The sequence below is a fragment of the Simochromis diagramma genome, unplaced genomic scaffold (assembly GCF_900408965.1).
Source record: "Simochromis diagramma unplaced genomic scaffold, fSimDia1.1 OVJJ01000685.1, whole genome shotgun sequence".
NCBI classification, from domain to species: Eukaryota; Metazoa; Chordata; class Actinopteri; order Cichliformes; family Cichlidae; genus Simochromis; species Simochromis diagramma.
Window position 1 is genome coordinate 7,312,876 of NW_024387477.1, and position 12,738 is coordinate 7,325,613.

The following is a 12,738-nucleotide window of genomic DNA, read 5'->3' on the forward strand; positions in this document are numbered from 1 at the left end:
TTAATACCACCGGCTGCACAAACACAAGAGACGAATGGTTTAGACAGAAAATGAAACATTTTAATCCATCAATCAACTCCATTTACAAAAGTATATCCCATTTTATATACAGTATTTACAGACATGTATTAACAACTATCATTTCTCTACATGGATTCATTCATAAGGTAACTAAACAATAGCGCTGTAACAAAACATATCACTGATATTCTGCAGGGATGTTGTAGTGCAAATGCGCGCAAAATATATAGTGCTGTTGCTCTGTGAACACCTTATAACTCCAGTTTTAGTGGATTTTCTTTACTTTGCATAGATACTTTTATACTTGTGTTGAACATTTGCATCATCTTTCATTTTCTTAAAAATGTTAATCTATTCAAATGAATTAAAAAAGGCCAACAAAGCCCCAGAACAAAACATTTCAAATAGCTATTTTTAGCGTTTTTTGCTTTTTTGGAGATACAAGATTATCATTCAACAGCACTTAGTATACATCAACAGTGTCCTTCCTCACTTTAAAGAGAGATCCCGTCTTTGCCGGTACAAAATGGCGACTACAAATAGAAACTTCTCTCTGATGAGAACATTTGGTTCATCGATCTCTGCGCAGAATTAAAGTAAAGGGCAGCAGAAGTTGTCTTATTTGGTTCATTTGAATACAGACATCTGTGAAAGTGAACAAAAGTCACTAAAGGGGCGCCCTCAACTTTTACCAGCCCTCTAAACAGAGGCAAAACATAGGCTTTTAAATTACTGTGTCAATCCCACGTCAGGCAGGATGAACAGGCAGTGTGATTCTGGGCTAACGTGACTGCTGCTTTTTGGTTACGCATCGGGGGGGTTGGGGGTGGGCGCTGGTGACTGTGCAGTTATCCGTTCTGTCCAGCAGATGGAGCCTCTCCAAGTCTGACACTTCCCAGGAAAGTGGTGTGGTTGGTCATATTGATGAGTGTGTACTCATGAGCTATGCGTATGTAGATCCTTTGGCCGGCGCGGAGTGGGCTCACACCAGCCGTGTAGCAGGTGTTGAATTTGCGCTGGCCCGTCTCAATGCTGCAAGTACAGCGGAGGAATGGGCTGGAGTCCACCATCACATCATAGCTGGCAATGTCAGTGAAGTTGAGGTAGTACACCTGGTAAATGGGGCGGGGAGGGGGCGGGGATGGAGGAGGGGGGGGGGCATACAAATCACAAGACTTTAAAGTGTGTATGACTCCACATGATAATTTCAGGGGTTATTTAAAGCTGAAACAGCTGCAATATTAAAGAAGCCAGCATGAATATGAGTTATGAAGCTTCACATTTAGCCATAGAGAAAGGGCAAATCTTACATCTTACATTAAAAAGGTAACATTTATATGCTTAAACAAAGCAGGCAGGTCAACTCTGTCATTCTTGAGCTTAGCTTTAGAACGACTGCCAGCTCTTTTGATTATCAAGTGTAAATTTAAAGAGTTACGTCAAGGACCGTACTCACTTCTACCTGACTATATATGAAGTAGACACCGTCCAACAGCACCTCTAGCTGCCCAGTGCGAGAGTGCATTTTAAACACGCGGTGATGGATGGACACCATCTTCCAATTCTTAAGGATGCCTTGAGACAGATCTAAACATGTCACAACAAACACACAAAGAGGGTCAACATAAACAGCTTTCAGCAGAGCTTAACTGCAACCAGAGCTCAGCATTGACACACAGTGTAAACCTGCTAATGATGCTTACCTGTGATGTGATGAAGGATAATCAGAATCAGTTAGCATGCAACATGAGTATGAGTTACCATTCCAGATTGTAAAACGGCTATAGGATAACTTTAGGGTGTCTATAATCCTACACAGTGCAATGGGTAAAAACTGGTAGTAACATTTACCCTGGATAGAAAATCCTTGGTGAGCACAGAAATACTTAAAAATGACCAAATCTGGCATGCTGGATCTCAAGTATAAACATTCACTGCATGTCAACAATCTCCTGTGTTTATATTTTTTTCTCTTGTAATTCTGAGGTTTAGCAGGCACGTCTATTAGCACACATCCAGAACTCTGTGTTTAACCAATGGCAGGGATTATGCATGCTTTTTTGTTCTGTGTGACTATAAATGAGCGTAGACGGAGCACCCACCTTCTCTGACTTGGATCGTAGTTTCCTGCCCCTGCAAGTGAACCACTGCTGGCTGGAAGACAAAAGATCTCTGGTGACTAATCCAAATTCACGTAAAACAGGAGAACAGCTGTTTCACCAGAAGCTGCGACTGGGAGAAAATTGTATGTAAAATTTTAAAAAGGTGACATACTCTTACCTGGAATTCCTTTGTTTTGCCCTTCTCAGGAACCCCTGCAAGAGCAAGAGGGAGACGTGTTCAAATTCTGGCCTCTGCACTGCTGAGGTGAGAGGATGATTAAAAGAAAACAAACTCTGGCATAGTTTAAAGATAGATCATTTCTGCTCCACACAATGTTTGACATCCTGCACCAGAAACTCTCACAGTGCGAGCAATGAGTGAATCAATTTTGACAACTTGAGCCCCATTCTGCTGTGGGAAAGTGTCTGGATGCAGGAAATAACTGTAATCTAAGAAAAGGATCTCTCTGCTCGTTTTCAAGCTCTCTGGCTCGAGTATTGCTTATTGAGGAGGATTCGATGCAAGTTTTATACCTGCTGGACCTTGAGCGCCTGGCGGTCCTTGTGGCCCAGGAGGTCCTGGAGGCCCTGCAGGTCCCACAACATTGCTTCCTGGAATACCTGGGATTCCAGGGATACCTGGTGGCCCCTGTGGACCTGGGGGACCAGGGGGGCCAGGTGGTCCTGGCACAGGCCTTTTTTTCGCTGTGGAGAAAGATGGAATAAACGGTTAGCACTCAAGTTAGTTTTAATTATAAATCACCACAAATCACTAATTTGCCCCTGCAGCAACTGTGCAGATTGTAACTGCTGATATTAAAAAAGCTACGGAGGCAAGTATTACATTTACATAGATACTGAAAGCTTGTCGCCCACTTTGAGTTAAGGCGGTTTTTGGATGACTTCTCAAGTGCATTTGTAGAAACTTGCAGCAGATAACAGTCAAATGAATGACCATAATAACAGAAACGTATGCCGGATTTTGTCATACCTCTTTTTTTCTCTTTCCTTTTTTCCTTTCCAGTTGATTCTGAAAGAAACCGAAGCAGCGTGATTAAGCTTCAAATGCCCTCTTCAACAATTATCATCTCAAATGACACATCGAGCATCCAGATCATTCCATGTAGGTATCCTAAATAGGCTGAAATAACAGATTGAGATGGTGTGCACTGAACACTAGAGTGGAGGTATGTCAGTCTGTGGTATCTTGTAGTGTAGTAATTTGTAAGTGTGGTTTCACCTCCTCTGTATGAACAAGTGCCTTAAGCATTCACAGGCAGTGGAACTGGAGAAGATCATTAGAGAGATACTTTATCCTGCCAAAATCCTTTTCTTTGAATTAAGCCCAGATGGAGAATGCAGATGAAAGTGTGTGTGTGCATGTGTGTTTGTGTGTGTGCGTGTCTCCTCCTTTACAACCATGTGTATGGATGTGCGTGCACGGATGTTGGTGGGGCATCTATGTCAGTGCTTGAAAGACTAAATGCTCTCAGTGCTTGCATCTGCAAGAGGGTGTGTGCGCGCACACGTATATATGTGCCGCGCACAGCTGAAGAATCCTTTTCAAAAAGCTGTCTCGTTGCTCTTGTGTTTACCATGTCATTATAACTACAAAGGCCATTTAACCTTAAACCCTCACAGTTTGAGTCCCCCCTCAAACATATGGCCAGTGTTTCTCCTCTGGCTAAATGACTGGATGCATCCGCAGAGATTTCTCTTAACGAGCAGCCCTATCTGGAATCTGGTGCCCGTTAGGAGTGCCGAGGACGCACACACGTGCGCACATGTGCAAACACAGGACACACACACACACACACACATCTAAGGCTGAGATTACAAAAGCCTTTGTCTGTGCGCTAAGAGCAGAGGAGAGACCTGGGAATGATTAGTGTTTAGAGGCTCGGGACTTTACTGATTTATGTATAAAGTCTCAAAGGTGAGTTTTTTTCTTCTAATTTAAACACAATCACTAAACTTGCCCCCAAGTATTCAGTGTCACGAGACAGACATTGGAATGCCTTGTGATCGTGCTGCACTTGTTGCACTCAGACGTGAAACTTCAAAGGCTTCCCTCCCTTTTTTTCCTCTTTTTATTTGCATAGTGCAGATTCTAAACAAAAAAAAAAAAAAAAAAAAAAAAAACTACAAAAGCAAATTCAGACATACCGGCCACATGGTTTACCACGGAGCTATTGATTAGCATAAATCAATTCAGCAGAATTAATGAAAGCTATGCTCACGCATGGTTGCCGGGTTCTCGAAAATGACTCACAAAGTCAGTATGCTTTTTGTCATCTGCTGCGATATTAATGTCACTGATAACACAGCTGGACTCCAAAGTGCATAACTGCTTTGCTGACAGCTTCAAACAATATGAAAAATAAAAAATAATTAAATTAAATTAAAAAAAAAAAATTGGTGGACCTAATGTTATTTTTAGTGGAGGGACGGGGGATTGGGGGGGACCCGGGCTTCGTTGTCTGTTTCAAATTGGTGCAGCCCTCCCAAACTCCTTGTTGTCCTTGTTTGCCATCCAAGTAATAATCAATTCCATTCCATTGAATCTCTCGCTCTATAAACACGGCAACATTATGCGGTGGCGCTGCTTTGTTAAGTAAGCACAAAGCAATAAAACATCAATTCCACACACACACACACACACACACACACAAAGAAAGAAAGAAAGAAAGTGAGAAACCATTAGCAAACAGTTTTCAAAATTTAAGACCTAAGCCTACCATAAGCCAGTTAATTACATTGAATTGAGTCCCGTTCAAGCAAATGCGCATTACAGAAAACATTGCTCAACAGTTGACTCGCTAGTTGCCAAGTACATATCCAGAAAACAAACTGATGCAGGTGCAACCAGAGAGCTAAAGTTAGTTTTTCTTTTTTTTATGATTAATGGAAAATAGATGATGTGCTTGAAAAAAAAAAAAAAAACCCCAACAAAAACAAAAAACAAAACAGAAGACCAACTTAGGAGGCAAAAAACAGTCTTGTGTATCAAGGCGTAAGGATCAAAGAGACAATAGTGTTAAAGGATGTCAAATGCTCATAACACACGCAAAAAAAGGGCTGCACCTGTTTCTGGCTCCTTGCCGGGGCTTCTTTTCGCTCGCTGAGTTATGCCCCTGTTATCCTCTGTGGCGTGGAAGTCAGCTTTTCTGTACAGTAACTTCTCCTGGTGGGACACAAAGGAAAATATCATTAAAGACGGAAAATTACGCATGGAAAAAGGTGCCACATCTTTTGAGCACGCTGCGCCTATTGTTACCAGCTGCTGCCACCTTAGATGAATTCGGTGAACCCAACACAAAAGGGCTGAATGCTACAAAGTTTTTGAGAGCGAAACTCTTGCTACAAGTGGCCTTTTCTATTCTTGGGGGGTATAATGTTTGCACAGACACAACTTGGGGCAGTTGAAAAGATGCGAGACTCTGTCAGCCAGCACATTCACATGCGGCCAAGTCATTGTCTGTCCCATTTGGGCTGTAACGCATCCTGTAACCCAAGTCACTTTTGTCTGAGTTTCTGACGTTTGAGACAGTCACCTGGACACGACTGCTTCTAAAATTCACCTTTTTATACAAAAGGAGGACATGAACTGCGGTTAATCTGAGAGCAATACCCATTCATATGGCACCTGGTCCCAGCCCCATTCAGTGTTGGCATGAATAAGCTACAAAAAAATTGTCAAAGGAAAAGGATCTGATGTAGCTGGTCTGGTCTGAGCTCATCCCTAAAAACAGGGGAAGTTGCACTACAGCGGCGGGTTGTTCCCATGGGCAAGTGAGCGGCGGGACAAACCGCACGTTTGTTCATCTGGGACTGGTTCTGGTCGACCTACATTCACATGAACTCTGTAGGACGCACTGACCCGACTGTAAGACATTCGAGACGTGTCTGGTGCTGACAAGGCAATGTTTCGTGCTAAGGATTTAGAGTTTAAAATATGGATTGCTCCAAGTCGCTTTCTGTTTGAACAGCCAGTTTGTGATCACATCTTTGGAGGATTCCCAGAAAACAAAAAACAACAACAAAAAAAACAAACAAAAAAAAAACAAAAAAACCCCTCAAAAACTGGCACTGAACACACAAACGAGACCACCCAAAGCCAACTCTTTTCATCAAGCCTCGCAGTAAACGAGACAGCTTTTTGGTCACACTTTGGGGTGTCAGCATAAATAAAAGGTAATAGCCCGAGACATTAAGGCTCTCCATTGCTGACAACCAGACAGCTTGTAGAGAGCTGGACATCTGCTCGGTGTTTGGATAACTGACATCTACCAAAGCAGTGACGCATGCGGCACCTTAGCACGGATCAAAAGATAATAAATAACCACGTATCGGCTCGCCTTACTGCTTAGAAACAAAGCAGACAAGCTTACCGACAGACACTTTGGCCTTCCTTGGGGGGCCTACCCCAGTAGTGCCCAGGATGATATATTCCCTGTTTCCATCTGTGACACTCGAGTAAACATCGTTATTAAGTCCCGATGACAAGTACGCTCCTTCTCCTGAAAGCAGCGTGAACTCCCAGGGTCTTTTTGTGGGCCTTTACAAGGCGGAGCCGCTGCAAAACACGAAAAGAAGTTATGGTTCGAATTTCTTCTATACCTCGTCTCAGATGTGGGAACCCTCCTTTTTTACCCCCTCTGGATGGGGGATGAGATGTATCATGTCAAACACCTGACGCCGACTGTGCTAGGCAAGTTCGACGCAGTTAACGTCTACATCCCTGACCAGCTGCCAGCTGTGTCTGACCTTACGAGCACGGGAATTCCAGCTTGATGGAGGACTGTGTGTTGGAACAGTTTATCGGCGCGCAGACCTCCAGATGTTCCTGCGAGCGGCAACGTTTGCTGTTCATTTGGTGCGCAGGTGCCTCCACATCTCCTCTCCAGCTGTTGGCATACGGGGGGGGGGGGTAGCTTTTACCTCTCAAAGGATTTGTGGTGTATATTCAGCCATATGGTGTTACACTTTCTTCTGTTCTGACAGCCAAACACGATTCAACAGCCAATTTCTGGCCCGAGATTAAGCCCCAGCAGAACAACAGAAGACAAACAAGCAGTCTACGGGGCTACTACCAAACTGGTGCGCCTCGTACTTTAGATGAAGGCAACAAAGTGATTTTTTTTCTTCTTCTCCTTCCATTATATGACTATGAGAAATGGTTTTTGCCCTTTTTTGCTTCATTTCACTTCATTACAACATTTACAGCCTTCGTACCCTTCAAAGGCACGCAGAGTTACAGTAAATCAGGATGACAATGTGTTGGTATGTATGCCAAGTGCCAACTATTGAGTAAACCATTCTTTTTCAGCGCATGGGGAGAAAAAAATGCTATTAATTAGAGGGCTTTCAAATCTTCAAAGAGTGGGGGTTGCTGTTGCGCGCAGATTCCCTGTTGCTTCGTGAGGATATGACTAAAATTCAATCACCCCAGGGATGTGTAATTTTGGGATAACAAGACTCCTTTTTTTGCCTTATTAACACTTACTATTACAAACTGCATATATTCTTACCAGTTAGCCTCAAAAGGTCCTTGACATTTGCAGCATTTCAAGTTTAATGCAAGAAATAAAATGCTGCAGGTCTCCAGTAGCATTTTTTACTCAGTTTTCCACAAATACAGACTTTCTGGCTGCAGCGGTGTGTGTAAATCTTGCAAAGTCAATAACAGTTAGTGGCCGCTAAGTTGTAGTTGAAAATTTGATGCTGCAAAGCTTGAGAAGGTGAAACTGAGGGCTGTTTGGGTGTGGTTGCGATTTACATGCCCATCACTGGCTGAATGGGCATTACCAAGTTCAGTGGCATGCATACTCCTGAGAGCTGATTACACCTAATATTCCTGTGATGTGCACTCCTGGGTCCGACAGCGACTTTGTGTTTTCTTCTTAAATATCACTTAAAGAAAAGTATCCTCCCCATAGCCCGTATCAGAGCCCGCTCTTTGAAAGGCCATGTGTTTTTAACCATAACTTGGGTAATTTAATAACGCTATGCATAGATTGTCATCTGAAAATCTGTGGAGCTCAACCTAAGGGAAATGTAGCCTGTCAGCAGCCAATCACTTTTCAGATTGTTGCAACACTCGCTGGCAAACCTACTCCTTGTTGAGTGCTGAGAAGGCCTTGAGAATTTATTATTATGGTGGATGTTTGCAACTCTGGACTCAATCTTTACTGGGCGTCTACGCCATCTATCTGTCAAGACGATTCAAGCTTATACGGAGCAAACGCTCGCAGCCTCGCCGTTTCTGATGTTTCTGCTCTCACGACTTGTGCTTTTATGTCTGCGCTGATTGATCCCTGATATGTCGGCCTGCTCTCAGCGCATGTACGATACTGCTGTTTTAACCAATTATGCAGCGGTCACAATTAAAGTAGATGTGGGTGACAGCCCACCCGGGCGCCCCAGAGCTTGTACGCTGCTGAGGACTTTGCGTCCCATCAAACTGACTTTTTTAATAGCCGTTAACTAGACTCCAGATGTTTTAGCATCTGTTCTTCGGGGGGACTTTAAAGGCATACATCAGAGAGGAAAATTATTTCATATAATAGCTATAAGAAAAGTGTTAGACTCAAGAGTAAAACGCTCTCTGAGCTTACGTTTTGAAATGTTTCTGTGGACGTTTATTACATTTCACTCGCTGCTGTAAGGTGAACGAGGGTCAGGCTGACTGAGGGAGACACTTGCTGTCGCTCGCCTTACATCACATTTGTGGCACAGATTTTAGCCCCCCACACACACACACACACACACACCTGGGAAGGGGATTTTTTTTACTGTTGGGAACTATGCGGGGTCTGCTGGACAGCTGGGATTTACTGCCTTGCTCACGGGCATACCCACTGCGACTGGTGAGGTGACGACTGTTTGTTCACTTTGTGGGCCCAGATCATAAATGAACAGATCATCGACTCATTAAGAAGCAACTAGAAAGATCTAAAAAAAAGTGAGAGCTTTTAAATTAGTGCTCAAAATTTAACCGTTTCCAAAGAAACTAAATGAATTTCTGTTACCAAACATTTCATATTTCCACTTGTGGTTTGACTGCATAGTTTAGATCTCTTAAGACCTATAAACAGTGCCAGCTTTGTCTGCAAAACAATATTGTTTCCAATACTGTGCTTACATCTGAGAAAATGAAGATTATAAAATGTTTTTTTTTGTAAAACATCCAAGGAGACACAAATAGTCCCACACAGAGTCTGAACTCAGTTTGATAGCTTTTGGTTATTTTCTTTTTTCGCCTTGCATCACCTCACGGGCCTTTCCTCCCCTGTTCAGGGAGAGATTCTGGAAACCGATTACACACTTGTAGTATCACGGCTTGTACAGCCAAGATTCTTATCTGGAAGTTTTAGCCACGATCATGACCTTCAGATCAGGTGTGCATCTGCAAAAAGAAACCGCAAAGAGAAGGCCAAGCCTCAGTAATAACTCTACTTGTGTTTCCTTTCAGTGGAAAAAATGACAAGTGTTGGCAAGATTAAACATTCAAGAAAAAAAAAACTAACTTAAGAGTAGAAGGAAAAAGAAAAGAATAAATATATTTATATCATTTAAAACTAGTTTAGTGCTAAGACAGCTGATTTTCACTTCAAACAACTTTATTCTTCCTTGATATCATGACTTCAACTAACCAAAAAAAAATTTAAAAAATAAAATAATCTTTTCATTAATTCATTGTGGCAACATTTGCTCCTGACACAACAACTGCAGTGGGACCTATCAGAAAGACTCTCTGTCGCTATCCCACAGGTGTGTAGCTGACATCAACATTAAGGCTGACTTCAAAGACAGGTGTGGTTATGCTCATATGTATGAAGTATTACGTACTAACGCCGCAACCACTCTGTACCTGGGCGTCACGGTTGGTGTGATGCCAATGCGTTGGCGCTCTCTAGTTTTGTTTGACACTGACCAGCCCTGCTGAATGGCCGGATGTTAAGGTTGCTTTTACATGCCGACAGACCACACCGCTTGGGTTTTTCAAGACACAATTCGACCACAAAACAGGTCCATCTGAACGGAGGCTGCAGCACTGCACTTATGTGACAACAGAGCCTCGCTGTATCATATATGCTGTTGGAAAGCTGGCCTGTGTTGGTATGGACCTGACGTTACTGTACTTTGCTTTAGTTTTCTCAAGGCATCTCATGTTTTTGGTTATACTTGTCTGTATATACCTGGCCATCACGTGAAATTTCCCCAATGCTCCTGAAGTGCCTTTGATGAAGAGCTGTGTGAAAAATCCAATAAACAATTTTAACCCTCCTCCCCCCAAAAAAAGAAGAAGAAGAAAGATCCTTCAAAGGAAATGCCAGAAAAGCTAACAAGTGTGGCTGCTGCGTCTAAATGCCACATGCTCCTGTTTCTCCAACTATGTAAACTGTGGGATGTGTAATCAGAGTTGTTTAATGCAGACATCTGGCAAGGACAGCATCACAGCACTGTTAAATATTTACAGCTGGGCCACAGTCTTTCACCTCATGAAGCGTCACCATCTGGGCCAAATACCAGGCCCATCTCACTCGGCTTTAACTGGGGGAAACCACTACTATCTAAAATAAGCTTAGCAAAGAGGACACACAGAGGACTAAATTAATAGGCTGAGCTCATGAAAGGAAAATGTTAACGGAGCAAATCCAAATATGAGCAATGGATCTCATTAATCTTTCCTACTGAGGAATAAATGCGCCCATCCTGGATAACTTGAATTCCTCTGGGTGGCTATTCAGCTGACAGCTCTGCACAACTAAATGTCCAGCCAATGCCCCCCCCCCACACACAGAATATCATTTTCTCTGTTAAAAGGTTACACAACTGCTGACATATGAGCTAATTGAGCAAGCAATGCAAAGTTGAGAGGTGCACTCGGGCCTTTTGTGCTGATGAAATTAGGGAGGTAGTGTGTGTGTGTGTGTGTGTGGTGGGGTTGTGGTGGTCTTAGTGGTTAGTGGGTTGTTGCCAAAAGCCACAGACAACACAAATGACCGTTCAGTCAGCCCTGCTGCCAAGGAAGAAAACACACACAAGAAGTGGGGCTGGCTTTGCTCCAAGTACCAAGTACCCTCATCTAAAGTCCTGATGAATTTACATCAGCCCTTGGGCTTTGCACCTGCTGGTGATCCAGTTAATTTTCTGTCCACCTGCTCCAGCACATAGCCTGACCTGCCTCTGCGATTCCAGCTGGGCAGGTTGCCTAAGTTCTGAGTACTGGACTTCTGTCTGCTCTGGGACCGAGTCAAATTGGGTTAAAATGTGGTTTTACTTAATAAAAAATGCGCCCATTATATTAATCAATGAGTTTACTGAAAGTTATTTTCCCCCCACAAAAAATAAAAAAAAAAATGAAAGAAAGGATTTTCTTTACTCAAAGGCAAAAATCGGAACCACAACTGCCCTAATTCTTGTTCAACTTATGCCCACCCTGGATGTGTTTACCTGAACCAGAGACACTGGCCAGGTGACAAGATTTAAAGCCTACACCTTTTAGCGCGTCTCAGTCCAGAAAGGCGGAATGACGCACACGGGGGCGCAAATCCATCCTTTCAAAAACAAAAAAAAAAAAAACCCAAAAAACATACTTGTCTGGAAACTGAGCTGATAAAACGCCGTGACAGGCTACTGTAAAAGAAGTTGCCCAGAAACATGCCGTAACAGCGCAGACACAAAACCTGACACCGTGATACCGGGAACAGGAGGACCGAGCGGAGGTGAATGAACACGAACAGCCTCCGCGTGAGGAATGACAACAATGTCGCCTTAAAGAAGCTCCGGTGTCTCTTCATTAAGTCTTTGTTTTGTTTTGTTTTTTTACCTCACGACTCTCTCCTCCGCGGCTGCTGCTGCTGCCGGAGTCCAGTCGGACTGGGTGGCTGAGCGAGAGCACCTCCGCCGGGTCAGCCAGGTCACTCCCCGCCAGTGTCATCACTGAGTCCCGCTTCTGGTGAATAATTTCCCTTTTGACCTGGGACCGAAGGTCCAAATAGCAGACGAGGGTGACAGCGTGAAGGGTCAGCGACAGCAGGAATAATCCCAGGAACACAACGCTGCTGCTCCGACTCCTGCACTTCTTGCTGCACGTGCACGGAGCCGCTATGGGCATCACTTTGTCCGGGAAATCCTCCGCGGATGAACCATCGCGTGCCATTATCGGACGGAGGGGCGAGTCATATGCTCCTTATCTCGGCATAATCGGCTCGTCTGTCTCGCGCGGGCCGCGGCTATTCATTTACATGGAGACTCATAGGTGCAGCTGCAGCAGGTCGGTGCAAACTTCTCGGAGTATCTGTAGTAACAATGGAAACCCGCCCACCTCTCCTGTGATTGGTCCGGCGCAATTAGCAGCCCAGAGGTTGGGGGGGTGGATGCAATAGGTGCAGTGGTTGAGCGACACCCGATGGAGAGAAGGAGCTACTGCAACGCCTCTGAGACAAAGATGTGAGAATTTCTTCCCCCGCTCTTTTCTTATGTTTGTTGTTCAGTGTTGTGTGATTATTTCATGGACTTCTTTCAGTGATTTATTATATCTTACCCGAGTGTGAATAGGAAAAGGGGGGTTGTCACCGGTGTAATGTATAATGTTTATATGTGTGCT

General features: G+C 43.7%; 1 protein-coding gene and 1 long non-coding RNA gene across 3 annotated transcripts; one reads left to right on the forward strand and one right to left on the reverse strand.

Annotated features, from left to right (window-relative positions):
* Positions 1 to 38: 38 nt before the first annotated feature.
* Positions 39 to 12,471, reverse strand: eda (ectodysplasin A). 2 transcript variants are annotated; one of them, XM_040016068.1, is made up of 8 exons: positions 11,959 to 12,471; positions 5,208 to 5,307; positions 3,115 to 3,153; positions 2,658 to 2,828; positions 2,302 to 2,336; positions 2,124 to 2,175; positions 1,484 to 1,608; positions 39 to 1,133 (listed from the first exon to the last, which is right to left on the reverse strand). In XM_040016068.1, exons 1-8 carry the CDS (start codon positions 12,289 to 12,291, stop codon positions 870 to 872), a joined length of 1,119 nt encoding a protein of 372 aa, XP_039872002.1. In that variant the 5' UTR covers positions 12,292 to 12,471; the 3' UTR covers positions 39 to 869. The 2 variants fall into 2 exon arrangements, with proteins under 2 accessions (XP_039872002.1, XP_039872001.1); XM_040016067.1 differs by having other exon boundaries at positions 1,478 to 1,608; positions 11,959 to 12,470.
* On the forward strand, positions 2,103 to 4,234 carry LOC120724101. Its single transcript, XR_005693855.1, has 3 exons — positions 2,103 to 2,388; positions 2,606 to 2,852; positions 3,148 to 4,234. It is a non-coding gene; the product is annotated as an uncharacterized LOC120724101 (long non-coding RNA).
* Positions 12,472 to 12,738: the final 267 nt, after the last annotated feature.

Excerpts from the sequence above, each read along its gene's own strand:
- eda (XM_040016067.1), bottom strand. The coding sequence starts at position 12,291 with ATGGCACGCGATGGTTCATCCGCGGAGGATTTCCCGGACAAAGTGATG. Across the intron at positions 2,829-3,114 it reads AAGGAAAGAGAAAAAAAGAG|CGAAAAAAAGGCCTGTGCCA; the intron begins GTATGACAAAAT and ends CTTTCTCCACAG. Across the intron at positions 2,337-2,657 it reads AGGCGCTCAAGGTCCAGCAG|GGGTTCCTGAGAAGGGCAAA; the intron begins GTATAAAACTTG and ends TTGCTCTTGCAG.